The sequence below is a fragment of the Anas acuta genome, chromosome 1 (genome assembly GCF_963932015.1).
Source record: "Anas acuta chromosome 1, bAnaAcu1.1, whole genome shotgun sequence".
Taxonomy (NCBI): domain Eukaryota; kingdom Metazoa; phylum Chordata; class Aves; order Anseriformes; family Anatidae; genus Anas; species Anas acuta.
In genome coordinates this window covers 139,229,591-139,247,110 of record NC_088979.1, presented here as the reverse complement: position 1 = coordinate 139,247,110, position 17,520 = coordinate 139,229,591, and the positions used below count along the sequence as shown (strand labels likewise).

Genomic DNA, 17,520 nt, shown 5'->3' with positions numbered 1-17,520 from the left:
GGATTATTCACAGACCTGTGAGTGAGTATATTTCTTTAGTTACAAAGTCATCAATAGGACATGATATATGAATATCTGGCAATTGAAATGCCACATGGAATTTGTAAGTAAGCAGTGTCCTGGATAGTCATCTCTTATTGCTTTCAAGCCTTCTGCCTGTGCTCTTCAAAAGCAGTTTTTCTGCTCTCAGGACTATGTATATATATGAGAAAACTGCTGTGCTCCCACTTGTCATTTGATCAGCAAGGTATTTATAAATAAGTAAACAGCAGGAGTGGGTATAAGGGCCACAACTAAAGTTATGCTTGCTATGATACAAATTACAAGAGTTCTCAATCCTTCTGCTTTAGTGAATTTGTTGACTGCAATCAGGAAACAAGACAATTTCCTCAGCACCCTGTTGTGGTAAGGGGAAAGGTGGTTGTGTGGGAACGGCACAGCAAAGAGGTTGGCAGCCCACTTCATGCTCCATGCTTTGTAAACAAGTTTGTTTGGCCAGAGCTCAGCTTGGGTAAGGAGGCACCCACTGCCAGAATGAGCGTAAGACCACATGGTGCTGAAGGACATCTTTCTAAATAAATACATATATACATAAGGATGCTGATATTCTTCTCTACTCCAATAATCTCTTGTGACCTAATGTGCTCCCTGTAGATAAAGGCCAAGTTTTATTAATTGGAGATGAATTTCCTGAAACTGTGCCTGGCAATATATCTAGCAGATATGGACTCATGGGACAAGCTCATGCTGTGGATCACTATTAAATTATTTCATGTTGGAATTTAGCTTGGAGCAGAACCAGTTCCAGTGTATGTAACCACAAGCATCCAATTGGGTTAAGCAGTAGTGCTTGGCGTCACTAATTCTGCCACTGAGTTTGGTTAACACAAAGTGTTTGTTTTGGCACTGATACTCTATGCCCCCTTTTTGCAGAGTGTGTTGTGTTTTTTTCTTTTTCTTCTTCTGCTCCCCATGGGTCTAATACTGCATTCTTCTGTGGTGACTCTCCAATACATTTTTATTTATTCTGCAGCCCTATTTCAGTGAAGAAATAAATAGCTCACTCTGATTTTTTGGCTTCTATGTTCTTTCTTGCACTTTCCTGTTCTGAATGCAGGACTCGAAGCTCTCACTTGTAAAGCTCCTCAAGGGCACAGGTCAATGGCTGTGTAGGTCAGGAAAAGATTATAGTTGACAGCTCTGTACAACTGCCTTCTGCCGTTGTGGGGAATGGGATTTTTGTTTCCCATGGCAGGCACAGAGATAAGCTGCTGACAAAGGTCGTGGGCCTTGCTATTCCAGCAGAGGAGAAGCAGCCCTCCAGAGAAGTGTTCTCCAACTTTGACAGATTATATTAGTTACATACTCAGAGTTGGATGGCAAATAAAGCTGTGTGGAGGGGAGAGAGAAGGTCCTTTTATGCTGTGGGTCAAAATGAAAGCAAGCCTTACTGGATAAGTAATGAAAGACAGGATTGCCAACTTTGCTTAAATATGTCTTTGATGACAATAAATGTTCTTAATGCTTTATTTAATGCTGCCCATAGTTAATGGCAGAAGATGAGCCACAAAGGGTCTCAAGGATGCAGCAGGGCCTGTGGCAGCTGGGACTCACATTGTGTAATGGCGCCTGCCTGGGAGTTGTTGCAGGCTGGGTCTCTGGAGGCCTGGCCCTGAGGATGAAGCACGGAAAGAAGGTCTGGCAATGTGTGTGGACTGAGTCTCAATTCCCTTGGTGACTGGAGACTATCAGGCTCCTCTTCCTTCGTCTCGGTTTCCATGTTGGCCACTTGAGGATAGCCATAGTGGCGTGTCTTGCAAGGAGGGTCATGGTGATGGCCCTTGTTCCCACAGCCCGCTGGAAAGCTGAAGTGCTGTTCAAGTGCTAAAGAAATTCCCTCCCTGGGAAAACATATCCTGTGCACTCCCTGGCTGCATCCTTCCAGCTTGAAAACTTTTCAAGCCATATATCTAAACAGTTCCCACATGGTAACACATCACTGCCCCAGGCTGCTGCTTTTGCTTGTCTGCATCTTCCCTTCTGCTGACCCCTGAGTGGCAGCAGCAAAACAACCTGTGAACATCCAGAGCTCCGTGTGCTTTCAAAAGCAGGCTTGATGTTTTCAACATACTCTCTCATTTTCCTGTGTGCAGACTACTGTCTAACATTTCTGGAAAGGCAGCCTGTGACTCCGGCCAACTTCTATGGCATTTTAAAGCCGCACATATGTTTAATATATCTACTACTTCCTTCCCCAGGGCTTCATGCTTCTCTTGCCATTCATCTTTTCATACTGTATGCATAGAAGGAGTTATCTCTAGCGTCACTACTGTAATGTATGGCACTTCCCAAAATCTACATGGCAAATCCATTAGAAACTCTAACAGCTGCAGACTAACTCCAGCAGCATGAATGCATGGTCTACCTGGTTGGAAACAATCACAAAACGAACTTTTCCCATTCAGAATGATGAAAAGGCGGTAGAAAGAGATGCATCTCCCTTCTCAGTTTTTTTTTCCAACTCTGGGAAGAGGAATGAGTCACTGAAATCAGGGGAGATGGTTTAATCTGAGGTGAATGGAAAGAAATGCTAGCTGAGACAGCCAGCCATTCAGAGGTGGTGAATGGCTGTGTAACTTTGTCATGGGCATGAGACTGACCCTCCCACCGAGAGCCATCTGCAAAGAGCACAGAAGTCAGTAACGGACTTCCTTCCAAACTGATGGGACTTCAGACAAAGCCACAGCTCACTTGCCTGCTGCTGTCTTGCATCAGTTCCCCTACTCTCCTGTTCACCACAGTGCTGGAGTGCCTGCCAGGGGCATGGTATGGGGTGCAAACCTTTGTTCAACTACAAGCAATGAGTGGCAGCCCTGGAACCACAGCTCAGCTAAACCCTAAAGAACTTTGTTGATCCTCCCACTTTTAGGCAAAGTTAGTTCCTATACTAGTTTTCTATATTTGAGTGCTGTAAATGTATAAGGAGCAATGGTGGCACAAAGATATATGCAGAAAAAGAAAGCCTGCTTGGGAAATACAGACTTACATTGCTTCTCTTTCTCTGCTATGAAGCCAAAATAGGTGAATTTACCCACTTTTATGACTGACTCTAGCTACGTAAAGCTACGCAGTATTTCCTCTTTTAATCTGCATGAAGCAGGCCTCACACAGTGAGTGTCTAGAGCAGTCTAAGCTGGAAGCATCCTCCAAATCCAGGCCAGAGAATGGTTTCTAGAATGGCAGGAACCACTTCAGAGTGTCTGTCCTTTGCTGCATCACTGCTGCCAAGTCAGCTCATCTGGATCCCATGCCCTGGACTTTTAATGATGTACTGGTAGTGTCAGTAAAGAGTAATGGAACAGCTGAAGATGAGGCGTAGAGATGGGAGGAACTAGTACATGAAGAGGCTGAAAGCACAGCTGTAAATACAAGGTTTTAATGTGAAATACAAAGCAGAAGAGTTTGTACACAGAATTCAGGAAACAGGTATTAAGACAGGCCAGAGGAGAGGAAAGGGTGACAGCTGAGGAGAAATGAAGGAAAAGTATGTGCAAGGCAAGAGGTAGGCAGGGATTCCAGATGGCAGGGAAGTAAGGAATCAATTGCCAGAAGTATATAAAAAAAAAATAACATTAGAATTTCTGAAAAGAACCATTAGGGTCAGGAGTCTGGGAGATAACAGTGCATTCAGTGATCCTGTGGGGAATTGCAGACTGACCAAAGCATTGCCAGGCTTCATGGTAAGCAGGCACAGGATGTCTGGGACTCCACCAGGAAGCTCTTCTGTTGTCTATCCCAGTGACTGCTGGAGACAGAAATGGGCAGGACGGCTATCTTATCAAGGCGAGCGCTGCAGGGGGTGGCTGAGCACAGCCCAGAGAGAAAGCTGTGCTACATACATAAATCTTGAATCCTGGCATTCCTTCCACAGCAATCAAACAGCAGGCTATATTTAGCCCAACCTAAACAGAAACAAAGAACAGCAGGAGTAGACTTAGCTCAAACAGCTGCCACCAGCTGCTCAGAGGGGACGCAGGTAGAGCCAATGTCAGATGCAGTTAAATGAGATGGAACAGGGAACATAGCTATGCCTGAATGAACAACGCTGGCTTTTGGTTAGAGAATTTCTGCATTTTATTATTTCATGGTTAGCCAGAAGGGAGATCGAATATCAAATAAAGCAGAACATGAATGCTTTTTACACTGGGGGCAAGGCTACAGTGAACTGTGGGCAAGTAAGTAGAGGAAAAGGAGGAGGATGAAGCAACAGATGCAAGCAGACCATCTTGCTACTCATGGTAAATGCTTCTTTCTGTGTCTAGTCCAGGTTCTTGGTGTCCAGTCTCCTCAGTTCTAGCATAACAAGAATCAACAAGTCCTGATTTGAGAAAATCCAAGGAAGGCTGGCTGACTGCTGATTAAAAGTTCATATCCATGTAGTACGATCAGTGGGGCTTCTCCGGGCAGCACGCTGAAGGTGTCCATATGTACTGCTGATCCCAGCCGGACCCTCAGCTTGGTTAATATAACCTTTGCCCATCTCCAAATACAGATGTGTAGTGTTGAAGCCACTACACCAGCCCCTGTCCTTGTCGGCATGGCTAGGACTTTGAGGACCACACGTTCATGGGTATCAATGACCTTATTGACTGATTCATGAACCAAGGGTTCATGCTCTGTATACACATCAGTGTCATCCACTGGATGGAAGTGCAGATAGATCATGTTACTGCAACTGGTTGTTTGCAGAACTACCTGCTCCTGAGGGATATGTTTGCACACTTAGTGGCAAGAAACTGTCACAAAACCTCACACAGAGTGAGATAGTTACTGTTATGTTTCTACCACTATGTATATGCACACATGAACCACGCTACCTTCAATGAACCTGTTCTTGGATGAACCATTTACATTTCAGAGGTGGCAAAAAGTGGGATTGTTTAATGAGTACTTTACTAATGAAATACTAATGGATATTTAATACAGTGAGTGTTGAACTTGGTCACTGAACAATTACACGTCTGGTTATCATTACCACTCTTAAGCACAAACAAAAAAAGCAACTTATCTACTTCATTGATGAGGGGAAAAAAACAACAACACAGTCCCCTTCCACCCACTTTTCTGTATTTCAGATGCACCTTATTACAGTAATGCTCCCTAGATACATCAGTTGGTTTAGTGCAAACTTCACAAGGCAGAGAAAACTGCCACAAAAGCTTTGACTAGAGCTGCGAGCTTGCTGACTAATCACTCACTCCTTAATAGCTCATGTTTCCTCCTCAAAAGTCCCTGAAATGAACCTAGTGGGGGAAAACATCTGAGCAGGAATTTATGAAGTAGCAAATCACTTCGAAATCGGCCTCTTTCGCAATAACTGGTACAGTTTTCTGAAAAAGGTGGGGCTGAATTCAGTTCCATGACCAGACCTTGCCGTTAGAAAGTCAAGTTTCAGTTAAGTCCCCAGATAATGGAGACAAAGACAGGTTTGTTGTAGGTGTCTCTTGGTTGGTTGCTGGTTGCATTTTTTCTATAGGAACTTCCAAATCCAGGTATCTTTTTCCAGGTGTGTTCCCCATCCTGGGTTAGGCAGGGGATATAGCATAAGCAAACATTCAAATCTGTTTGCTCAGGACATTTCCAACTGATATTAGAAAGACTGGTGAGATCCCCATTTCTCTGATGGGGCTGACTCTTTGCAGGGAGTTATTTACTGATGCCACTTTATCAATCATCCCCCTGTACAAATGCAAGGAATTGGGCCATTATAGGATCAAAAGGTTAACAGCAGCCTCATGTCTCGGGCACCTTATTCCATAAGAAAAGGATTTGTGTAGCTGCCTAGATGCAGGCATGTATTCACCAGGGAGCTTGTGGGGGCTTTCGTATCTTCCATCCCACTTGAGCACCAGTAGAAACTATATGTACTTTGGTGTCACACAGCACAGTTGCAGCTGCGTAGTCCATCCAGACAGATGGGAACTGCATCTGCCCATGGCTGAATGCACCATACATGCAAGCACACAGACTTGGAGTATTCAGCCTGGCATATACCAAGAAAAAATGTGTTGGATAGCACATGCTGCAGCTGGATGTTCTCTCTTTTTTGGCCAAAATATAAAGGCTCCTAAGCACAGGTATTTGGAGCATTCATAGTCAACTGAGTTATGAGTTGGAAAATCATCAGCCATGCAGCTATCCAGTACATGCCCTTCTTTTCTCCTGCTGGTTAATACATTTTCACTCCTCTGCAGCTTTCTGGGCACGTACTGTACCTTGTGATGACATGGGAGAACAAGGCCTTCAAGTCTTTATTAATTGTTACTACTGTATTTTTAAAAAGAGCTATTTAGGAAATTCTAACTTTTGTTACCATAGGAATGAAGCTGTAGGATTCAACAGAAGAACAATTTAAACAGCAATGTTTAAGTAATTCAATTTTAATTCTCCTCTCCCTCCAAGCTTCTCTTGGACATAAAGAAAAGGACTTTAAAAGCTCTCTCCCCCCCCAATGCCATTTGACTGTAGCCCAAATTAGGAGATGATGCCCTGCTATCTATAAGCAGGGCTTAGCTTATGTCCCTTCCCACCCATGGAGCGCCTCTTCTTCCTGAGCAAAGCAGCAGCAAAGTGCTCTTTGGCTTAGGCAGAGCTCCTCATTGTTCTTTTCAGCTAGTTTAAAGCAATGTTTATGCAACAGTTATACAGTAAACAACTGGGAGAATGAAGCATCCAGTCCACTGGATAAGAGTGGGTCTGGATGTTTGTACCCAGTGAGCTTGCCCAGGAGAAACCTGAGTTGATCAGTGATTTACAACTCAGTGCAATTCTGATCTAACTGCCCTAATAGACCTCTCCTAATTGCCCCTTTCTGAGTTGATTCACTCTTCTGTTTTTATTGGAAAGATTTAGGTCAACATTAAGTTATAAAAAAAAAAAAAAAAGAAAAAAAAAGAAGAAAAAAAAAGGCTGAGTTGATTAGCTAATTCTGCTGTAATTCTGCTAGTGTTCTCCAGCAGGCAGAGGGGAGGCGAGGAAAAGGAGGAGGAGAAGAGTAAAAGCTGACACTCGGACTTGCAATTCCCCTGTTTGTTTTCTAAACCTTTGAACCATGGAAACTTGATAAGCAGTAAGAAAGTAGAGAAAAGGTTTATTTTCTTTGGCTTTAACTCTTCTTTGAGATGCTATCACTACTCTGACTTGTGAATGGTGTTCTGGTTTCCCACCTTCTGGTTGGGAAAGTTGGATTAATCGGCAGGGACTACTTTGTAGAACAAGGAGTCTTGCACCCTATTAAACAGATGTCTAGTATTAATGACAAGATTAGGATGTTCACCACCTCTCAGTAATAGTCACATCTGTATTGACATTCATGGTGCATGAGGGACAGCTATAATTCTTATGTCCCATCCCAGCACAACACTTGTTTCTTCAGAGCTGCTTTGATTTGCTGATCCAAAGCCCCTCTCAGGAACTGGGAAAGGATCTTTTCCAGGATATTACAGTATGTGTCTGTAACTTCACAGATGCTGTGAGGTGTTGAAGCCACTTGCAGAGTAAGAACCTAATGCCTGGCTCTTCTTCAGAAAATGAAGACAGAGCCAAGAAAGCAAGCCAGTGACCATATTTTGGCATGACTTTCTGGCAATTACAGTAGCCTTATTTTTCACCCAATGTCTCATTTTCATCACATGTATCTAGTCTGCTTTAGTGTCCTGCCTTGCATTCTTGCTTCTAGAGTCTGGCTTACCTTTCAGCTGTCTGGCCAAGTCTATGCCAGTGACGTATTGCCACGGGATCCTGTCTCTACACTATATTACATACTGGCCACAGGGATAAGAAATGACACAGGAACCTTAAAAAAGACATTAATCTAGTAGGGTACTGATCTGCCAAATCCAGTTATCTGGAGACTACTTTGTGTCCAGCTCTGCTTTCAGCAAAGGTCTAACAGTGCTTCCACATTGCTACTGTTGGTTACAGGCAAACAGGCACTTTCAGACACCACCACCACCCCTCTTAGTTCTCTGGAATTGGCTGAGTTGTCAGAACTGAATCCTTTTATGGGAACGTACAAGAGGGTTTTTCATAAGCCAGACGGAAATTATGGGAGGCAGTTGCTGTTCCGTAGGGGTGGTTGGTAGCACTCCGTAGCCTCTCCACCCTCTTAAATTCACCTTTGTTGTGCTGCCCACGTATTTGTGCCTTCATTTCGACACAGATTCACATGCGTGGTAATAATCGAAAAGATGGGATCTTAGTCATATTTTATGTAATATCTCCCTGCATCTCAAAGGAGAGAGAAAAAAAAAAGAGGAGGGGAACTCTGAAGGACTGGGATGTTTTTATGGTATTACACCGAAAACAATCTCCCACCTATCTCCAGGACTACAGGAAAACATTTTTACCATAAAATCCTAGTTTACTGAAATCTATTTAAAAAAAAAAAAAAAGTGTACTGTGGACAAAAATGAAAGACTCTTGCTGATCCAATGCTGGTAGGGCATTTTAACAGAGCATTTAACTAGTAGTTTTGCATTTTTAAAGATGAAGTCTCAAAAGGCTAGAAATATCAGAGTAAGGGGAGATTAAACTAGTTTGATTTTCATGAAAACTTTTTTTTCCCTGAAAATTTCCTGAAAAAACAACCACATAAGCCATCAACTAAATGTAAGATGAACCAAAAGGAGGGCCACTGAAGTTACTTGCAAAACTTGGAAGGAATGGTAAAATACCAAAATAGATTTATTAAAGCTTTTCCATTTCATAAGGTATGTGGGAACAAGGTGTGGCAGGGGTGAGGGCAACAGGAGAGAAGGCACAGTTTAAACTTATCCCAGTATATTAACAGCATTCCCTCAGGTATTTTATTCAAACAGGTAGAATTTAATCTGCATTGGCTTTGTTTAAGTGGTGTAATCTCTAATGACCTCTGCCTCATATACGCCTTTTTTCCTGAAGGCTGACAGAACTACTTCACTGATAGTGTTCTGCTAAAATACCTTTGGGGTAAACATACTTTCATAAACTGGTTCCAAAGTTAACGAAACGATAATAGCAGTTTGTGGGCCACAATCTTGACAATTCTAACATAAAAGTGACTTTGGGGAAGCAGAGTTGTTTGACAGCAGCTGAGAGTCCAGCCTAATGCTCTTATAAGTGTGTCCTATCCCTGGCTTCTCTCATGCAGATTTCTCTCAAATAAACAGTGCCTTAAAATTCCAGACTGGTACGGGAGCATGATTAGACTGAATCTTTTTATGTCCTCATCCTTACTGTGCAAAGACATGTGAGAGTGGTCCTCAAGATGTCAAGTTAATGCAACACCGCTGAAGTACCTGAGAAAGCTTGCAACCCTAGAGTTACACTCATTTGTCTCATCAAGGAAAAGGCTGTCTAAAGAAATGGATTTTTAACATTTATGCCTCCCCCTTGTGTTTCTCCTGCATGAACTTACCAGACTATGTTTATTTCTGAAAAGATCTCTCTGAATGCAAACTTTACACATCACATTTCCTTGGTTTCCTGCTAGGTACATAAATCCAAGAGAACACAGAGAAAAAAAATCCGTTGAGGTGCTAAGCCTAAACTTTCCCACTGAAATCAATAAGAATAACAGCAAGCAACACCTATCAGAAGTCATCCAATATTTAACAGAGGGTCTGATCTTAAATGGATCATAATGTAAATAACAAATAGGAAAAATAATACAATTACCTTAAACATGCACAAGCTGTGAAGGAACAAACTGAATAACACTAATTGCCTCTGTTCCAGTGGAAAAGAGGAGGAATCTTGCCTCTGGCTTCATGAGAAGTGGCACTGAGTTGGTGTGTGAAGTTCTTGGTTTTCTTTTTTTTTTTTTTTTTTTTTTTTTTTTTTTAAGCAATAGAAGTACTTTTATTTGGAGAACCTGGAGAAAGTAGTATGAAAAGCAAGGAAGAGAGAAGCCCTGGCCTTATCCTGACCTCTCTGACAAGAACAAGTTCACAGCTGTCCTTTTGCACAAAGAGTTTGTACAGTGCTGCACAGAGGGAGTAAAAAGTTACCTGATGACAAGCAGAAGGAAAACCAGACAGCAAACATACCTGACTTGCCCACGCCAGCTCGACCAAAGATCGCCAGCTTCACTTCTGCGCTCTTAGCCATGCTGGAGGAACGGAGTGTCGACAAATTCACTTGATTATCAAAACTGAAGCAGAAGAACCGTTCCCAGCTCCTGTCTTCAGCTTCACCATGTCATCATGACGTCAGTGCAGAGCCTGGGGATGAACACCACGAGGATGGAGCTGCAAGGAGCCAGGCGCTCCCTCACTCCCCCTTTTCTTTTTTTTTTTTTTTGAAGTCATGATAATTGATGCTATGCTCCAGCTATAAATGTTGCATTAACACCACTGACACATTTGGCACTGTTTTTACAAAACCTACAGTAAGCTTTCTAGCTCTAGCTGTTTGTTTCAGGCTGGCACTGTAATACTGAAAGAGGTACTTACTCAGCCCAAAGTACCCACCTCACAGCTCCACATAAGGTGCCTTGTTCTTTTTTTGTCCTTAGGATGCAATTGCTTACATTTGCTATATTTGCCTTAACTCTGATGAATTAGTTTTTGTATTTAAAAGCCATGACCACTCAGCAGTGCTGCCTGCAGATAGCTGATCTTTCCTCAAGCCCTCCAATTCCAGAAAGGTTTCGATTACTCAGCTGCAGTTGCTTAAAAACCTCTAAGCACTTGTACCTTGCTCATTCTGCTAAACAAAACCATACCCTGAAGTTCTCTAGCGCTCCTGGTTTAAGCTGCATCAAGCCTCATACATAGCATTAGCAAAACGTGGGGTTAGAAAAAGGATGCCAGAATTTCTGGTGATACGCTTTTAACCGAACACGTAAGAATTAGCTCTATGCATGGCTGTGCTGCATGACCTTGAGCAAGTCACCTGACATTTCCTCGTCTCCTTGACTTCTCTGTCCTGCACAGCAGATACCATACCACTACCCGTCTTTATAAAGTGCTTTAGGATCTTGGGCAAACACTGTTAACTGTGATGATGATGATGATGACCTTCAACCCTGAGTAAAACCTCAAAAATTTGTCTCCCTTCAAAACAGAGTAGAACTTTATGAACGCAACCTGTTATGAAGGTTTGCCATTGTGCTAAAATGACCTCTCGAGCCGTACATCTAACGGTGACACGGGAAGCTCTGGGTTATTATTACCTGCTCTAAAGCAAGCCATGTTTCAACCGTGTTCCTTGAACCGAATGCCTGAGGATTCTGTCTCTCGGAAACAGCTCGGAGAAAGAGCGAAGCGTCCTCACCCGGAGAAGGGTACCAACCTCCCTGCGCTTGATTTGGCGTACGAGCGAGCCTCAGCCCACCGGGCACGACCCGTTAACACTCCCCGGGCTCTCATCCCGTGCCGGGCAGCCCTGGGGAGCTCTCCGTGTCCCTGCCCTCCCGGGGCAGCTCCCCGCGGCCCGTCACCCATCCCCTCCGCCCGGCACCGCTCACGTTTTCCAGCAGCCAGCGACCCATCGCCGCCCCCCTGCAACTTCGGCTGGGCTCCGCTCCCCGGCAGGTGCCGCCCACCGCTGCAGGGCGACCCCGGGCCCCGCCGCCCCGGCTCGGTGCTCACCTCCTCGCCGCTCCGGCCCCGGGCGCTCCCGCCGGAGGCAGCGGCGCGGCCGCGCACTGCGGGCACCCCGCCCGCCCCCCGCACGGCTCCGGCTCCGGCTCCGGCTCCTCCGGCGGCTCTCGGTGCTCGCAGCCCCGCGGCGGCCCCTGGCGGCCGCCGGCCGCAGCTCGCCCGAGCCCCGCAGCTCCCTCGGAGGCTGGGTGGGTGGCTGGGCGAACAGCACCGCCCCGCGATGCTCCCCCTCTGCCAGCCTCTCCCGGAGCACCGCGGGGCTTTCCTGCAACTCGGCGTGCTGGGCTGCAGCGCAGCTTTTCGTGACGTGGGATAGTGCCTCTTGTTCGCCTTGGTAAATCGTGACTAAAGTCGCTGCAGGCTCGGCTGCGTCTCAAGTGCTCGCTGTCCTTCGCTCTTATTTGCTTGACGCTGCTCTGCGGTAGCACCCTGCACAACCCTGTGTAGCGTCGGGTGGGCTCTTGCTGTCCCTCAAAGTGGCGGACAGGTTGTTTCATCAGACTGTTTTCTACTAGCACCTCACTTCTTATGTGGCGCTCCTCCTCCGTGCAGCCCCCCATGAGTTATGGCAAAGGAAAGCGTTGTTATTTCAATTTGCAAACGGGGAAAATGAAGCATGTAATTGCATCAGTCCGTCCAAGAGGTCAGAGCCAGGGATAGAGCTCTGACATGGTAGGACCAAATTCATCGGACAACTCTTATTTCCTTGTTTATTAAACCACCCGGTAATGTAAAGATACATTAATAACAGATGTGAAGCAGAGCTCAAAAGCACTTAAAGTTCGGTGGATGTTCCTCCCATGTTCCTGTTCCAGCCCAGATCTGAATGAGATACAAGACGAGTAAAAGAAACAGCTCTCCCCTCCCTGTCCTTCTTGATGCAAAATTAAACAAAAGTTGGATTGGAAAAGATCTTCCATGAACCAAGGCTCTGCACAAGAGCACGATGAGCATTTAGGAGGCAGGGCATCAGCCCGGAGGAGAAATGAGCACCTACTATTCCCTACATGCTGTGCCAGCTGCAGGCACTCGGGAGCAGATCTTAAAATAGTTGTACTGCATATCATTCAAAAGCAAAAAAATTAGAAGGCAGATGTGAAAGCAGTAGTGTGGTTTATGCTTTACTTGTTAAAAATAAATGCTGAGGCTTTAAGCCTTCATTCTTTGTTTGGTTTACATAATTTAGAGGGATTAGCTTTTTCCATCCTCCTAAGAGAGCAACTGGCGAGTGTCTATTTTGCATCTGGGGAAATGTGTGTTAGTCTTGAGGCCTGACATTTGTTTTGTGTCTATGGAATGCACCCTGCATGGGGCTGTCAAATTAAATATGATAACAGGCTTTTCCAAAGCAGTAGATAATTTATTGGTCATTAAAAATCCTAGTCGCTGTGCAGTCTGCTTGCGATGAAGTCTCTTGTTGCCAGAGCATAAGAATTCAGTAAACACTAATCCTGGACACAGGCGAATGTTTCAGACTGTTGACACCCACAGGCCCGGTCCAGGACCACTTCAGTTGCTGTTCATTTCCTCTGGCCTCACTGCGCTTATCCTACATAATGTTGGTGGGTTTGGGTGCGGGTTTTTTTTCTTCCTGAAATGGGTTTTTATACCCATACATCAAGGACTACCTTGCTTTGTCCAAAGTGATGGTTTGCCTGCAGTTGTGGCTGGCAGTGTGTTTTCTCACTGGCTTTTCCACTTGTGCTGATTGGAAAACATGCTTATGGGTATTATCCTTTCCTTCACTGGTGCTTTGGGAAACACACCCCTTTATATAGGCTCCTTTTCTACAGTGTCAAAGCAGATTAGTGTGCCTGCCCGCTGTCATCAGTGACACAAACCTGTGGCTTTGTGACTCTTAGGGGCAGCACTGCATGTCATAAAAGGGCAGAGCAGGTAACCTCCTCCCATTTAGTGAGCTCAGGCATTGCCGACACATCGCTGCTAAATGGCTGGGCCCAGCCATGCTGTGAATTTGGGGACTGAAAGTCCTCAGCTCTGTGGTTTCACCAAGGTCTGTAATATGGGCCTCCACCTCCCGATGGAAGGGTTATACCTGCCCTAGTGCCCCTGTTGTCCGCACCTGGTTGCATCCCTTTTGCTGGGGTCCCACAGCTTGTCCAGAGCAAGGATTTTGGCTCATTTGCGGTCTGGTAAGTACTTGCAGTCAGCCAATATCTACAGCCAGAGGATTAGACTACAAAAGTAAGTTTGTCAGTAACATTAACTACTGAAGAGCAGGTAATAAAAGAGGAAAGAGAATAACTTGAAATGCAGGTGAAGTCCCAGAGTCTAAGTCTAAATAAAATGCTGCTTCAGGATCAATTAGGAGAGGTACATCCAAACAGTGGTAGTTGACAGAAGTATCTTAGAAAGACTCACAGTTTTAGGTACTAGTAAATAATACCGCCCTGGCTTAACAAGATACTTTAGCACTGCCAAAGTCCAGAGTGTTCTTTCTGGCTGGCCTGGGGGTGCCACCTGTTCACCATCAAGCATCACTACTGGCATATGATTTTAATTCCTGATGTTTAAGGTGTGTTTTCTGGAGATGTTCTTGTTGTGAAAAACAATGGTGTATGTTTCCTGAAAGGTGGTAGAGGGAACTGCTGTGACACTGCAGGCATGATATAGATAGCCTGTAACGAAGATGTGTAAAGAGGAAAGGAATGGTGCTATTTTTCCTACCAAAGCTGGAGTTTCTATGGTAGATGACATTGTTGCAGGTTTCAACTTCTGAAGCTAGATTTGAGCATGGAGTTTGGTGGGACTCATAAGAAAGGAAAAGATGACAGAGACCTGATTTCACAAAATCATTTGGAAGTCTCTGAGTCATATAGAAATTGGTGGCACTTTGTCTTCTGAGCACCTTTGTGCAACTGAGTCCAAGTGTCTGCAAACTGTAGAGCACATCATGCCATTGGTGGCACAGACAAGGAGACAGACCCTCCTGGTAATGTTCCTGCAGTAAGGAAGGGTTATTGAGCTCAGGATCCTGCAGTAAGGAAGGACTATTGCCTTTGCTGATGCTTTGGAAGAGCAGCCTCAACCTGCAGCAAGGATTGCTCCATAGCAGAGCACACCTGGTCAGAGCTGGATGCTCGTCTCAAACAGCAACCCATCAGTGAGTTGCCTTTGTAAGGGTACCCTTTCTACCAGCGCTATCCTGAGAGTGAGATGATGTTAAATTAGTGGTAGAAAAAACACTGGATAAATAGCACATTAACACAAATATTTGTAGCTATTACTAAAGGTTCACAGGGAAACATTCGGATTGTTTTCTTCATTTTCACAGAATATCTTCCAAATGTTTCTGTGTTGGCTTCCAGCAATGTACATAAATCTGTTCAGTTATGCAAATCTAGTGCCATGAAAAAAAATTGCAACTTTGTTGTTAAATTATGGACAAACTTTGTTGTTAGTTTGGTTTGTAGTCACTATGAAGCACTGCTGTTTTAAATTAATACTGCCTTTTCTCATATTTTCCCTCATGGCTCATGAAACACTGAGTTTATAATGATGTGTTTTCTGAGTGTATGTTAGGTCCTTAAAACTTTTCTTTCTCTCAACTTTTTTCACACTGTATATAAGAAAAAAAACAAACACGTATTTTTAAGACACAGGATTTATTGCTTAATAGGTGTTTATTTCTAGTGCAGCAAACAAGACCACAATTCTGGAAATGTTTGTTTGCGTTTAACTTTACACAGGCAGGCTTAATGGAGTAGCTAAGGAAGCTACAGCTCCCCGATTAGTATAACTTGATGCCAGGCTAACTGTGGGTCACCTCACACAGAAATATCTATGCAAGTACAAAATCCCTACACATACGTTATTACTGCGATTTTGCTGTATGTACAATTAGTACAAGCCTTAATGGAGATTTAAAATCCAAGCAGATACTGAAGGATATGAATTTCAGGTTACAGCCAGCCCTGACTCAAAGCTCTGCAGCAGCCTCTTCTTGCATTGCAGCCATGGGGAGGAAAGCAGGCTGCAGAGTCACCTGTAGAATCTGTGCTTCAAAATTTTGCACCATTTGGCTTCTCAAGGTGCCAAAACAGAGCACTGGAGATGGAACTGGGATGTTCTTCACAGCATCGTGTGGATCTCACACATGCAAATGCCTCTATGCTGTGTCCTAATGCAGGCCTTTTGTCACAGGAGGCATTTGGCATGTTTGCACAGACACATAAATACATAGTCTGGCTTTCTGGCAGTAGCAAGAATTTCATCAGGTTTATTTAACAGTGATACATGTGCAAAGTTGAGAGGCACAGCTCAGTAGGAGCTATGCTAAGTAGATTAGCAATGCATAAGGTCATGTTTTATAACACATAACAAATGGGTACACTTCCAGAGAGGCTACAGGAAAGATGGGGAGGGACCCATCATCAGGGAGTGTAGTGATAGGACAAGGGGTAATGGCTTTAAACTAAAAGATGGGAGATTTAGATTAGAAATAAGGAATAAATTCCTTACTCAGGGGCTCATGAGGCACTGGAACAAGGTGCCCAGAGAAGCTGTGGATGTTCCATCCCCAGAAGTGTCTAAGGCCAGGCTGGATGGGGCATCTTGGTTTACTTGGTGGGAGGTGTCCCAGCCTATGTCAGGGGGCTGGAACTCAGTGGTCTTTAAAGTTCCTTCCAAACCAAAACATTTTATGATTCTATTGCCCACATTAAAATGAATAAATTCTGCTACTCTTTGTTTCTTGTCACCTGTGCCATTGACTAGGTTGTATCCTGGCAGTCTTCCATTAAAAATGGGCATGCTGTGACTACACACTCACTGGAATACAGTAGAGACTGTGCTGAATCCATCACAGTTTAGTCCCCCATGAAAGGCTTTGTTCTTTGTTTAAGTTTTGCTTTTCTGATATTGTCACTTCCTTACTCACATAGAGATCCTTTAATAGGTTTTTATTAATGGACAATTGATTGATGTATAACTCTAGGGTAAGCAGGGTGACTGTAATCTCTTGTGCATATACAGAATGATTAAATACTTACATGCCTGAAAAAGTAAAGAATTCCAGTTTCCACACTGAAGTAAGTTTGGACTAATAATTAAATCACCGACATAATATTCTGCAAGGTAGCTAGTGCTCTTTTAATAGAGAGATTTGTGTTATGGTTTTAATAAACTACAGGTATAGAATTAAAACTCACTGGTAACAGTTGCAATGAATTTTGCAACAAATGTGTAATACCAGACTTTATTAATGAATGAGTTACACTGATGTGTCATCTTAATTTCTTACAGATGTATTCATGTTCTTTGAAAAGACCAGTGGAAGTTATCATAAATTCATTTGCTATTCATGTTAATGAATGCTAGCTCTTATTCTTCCTCAACGGTGTTATGATTGCAATCTGGATTGCCATAGGGACCCCACTGTAATTCATCATTGCTTCAGTGTTCAAATTCTCTAGTGGAACCAGATATTGGTGTCGACAACATCTGGAGTTTTCCATCTCTCATCTTTTTTCTGCCTCCTTCCTTCTGTTTAATGAAGAGAATGGGAAGGGGAAATTGCTGCCATCATTAATAATATGTTCAGGGAACTGAATGACTGCAAGGACTTTGGACCTAAGACGTAGGAGATACAGATTCATTTTTGTCCCTTGTTTGCCTCTGAATCTAACCATCACCCAACAGAATACACTGAATGAGAGTTGGGTGGTGCAGAGATCCAGGCCCAGGCAAGTGCTCTGCTTTCAGCCCCAGGGACTAGCTTGCCCTGTGGCTCGGCTGCTGTACACGAGGTACACACGCACATAAGCGAGATTCAGGAGTATTTGCTTTGACAATTCTGCAGTCAAACAGTAGGTTTGATGGGGGATGCCATTTCACAGTAAAATGTCCAAGCAAA

General features: G+C 44.0%; 2 protein-coding genes across 3 annotated transcripts in view; one reads left to right on the top strand and one right to left on the bottom strand.

Annotated features, from left to right (window-relative positions):
- The window catches only part of RERG (RAS like estrogen regulated growth inhibitor), a 109,833-nt gene extending 98,062 nt beyond the window's left edge, over positions 1 to 11,771 (bottom strand). Inside the window, exons 1-2 of one of the 2 annotated variants that reach the window (XM_068659993.1) lie at positions 11,634 to 11,771; positions 10,089 to 10,262 (exon numbers count right to left, since the gene is read on the bottom strand). In XM_068659993.1, coding sequence (XP_068516094.1) covers positions 10,089 to 10,149 — 61 coding nt within the window. In that variant the 5' untranslated portion in view covers positions 10,150 to 10,262; positions 11,634 to 11,771. Of the gene's footprint in view, positions 1 to 10,088; positions 10,263 to 11,509 lie in introns of both variants that reach the window. The other variant, XM_068660003.1, reaches the window with a different exon arrangement.
- A 77-nt stretch (positions 11,772 to 11,848) lies between these two features.
- PTPRO (protein tyrosine phosphatase receptor type O) overlaps positions 11,849 to 17,520 on the top strand; it is a 202,860-nt gene continuing 197,188 nt past the window's right edge. Inside the window, exon 1 of the mRNA XM_068659915.1 lies at positions 11,849 to 11,979. The gene's annotated coding sequence lies outside the window, so the exon portion shown is untranslated. The remainder of the gene's footprint in view (positions 11,980 to 17,520) is intronic.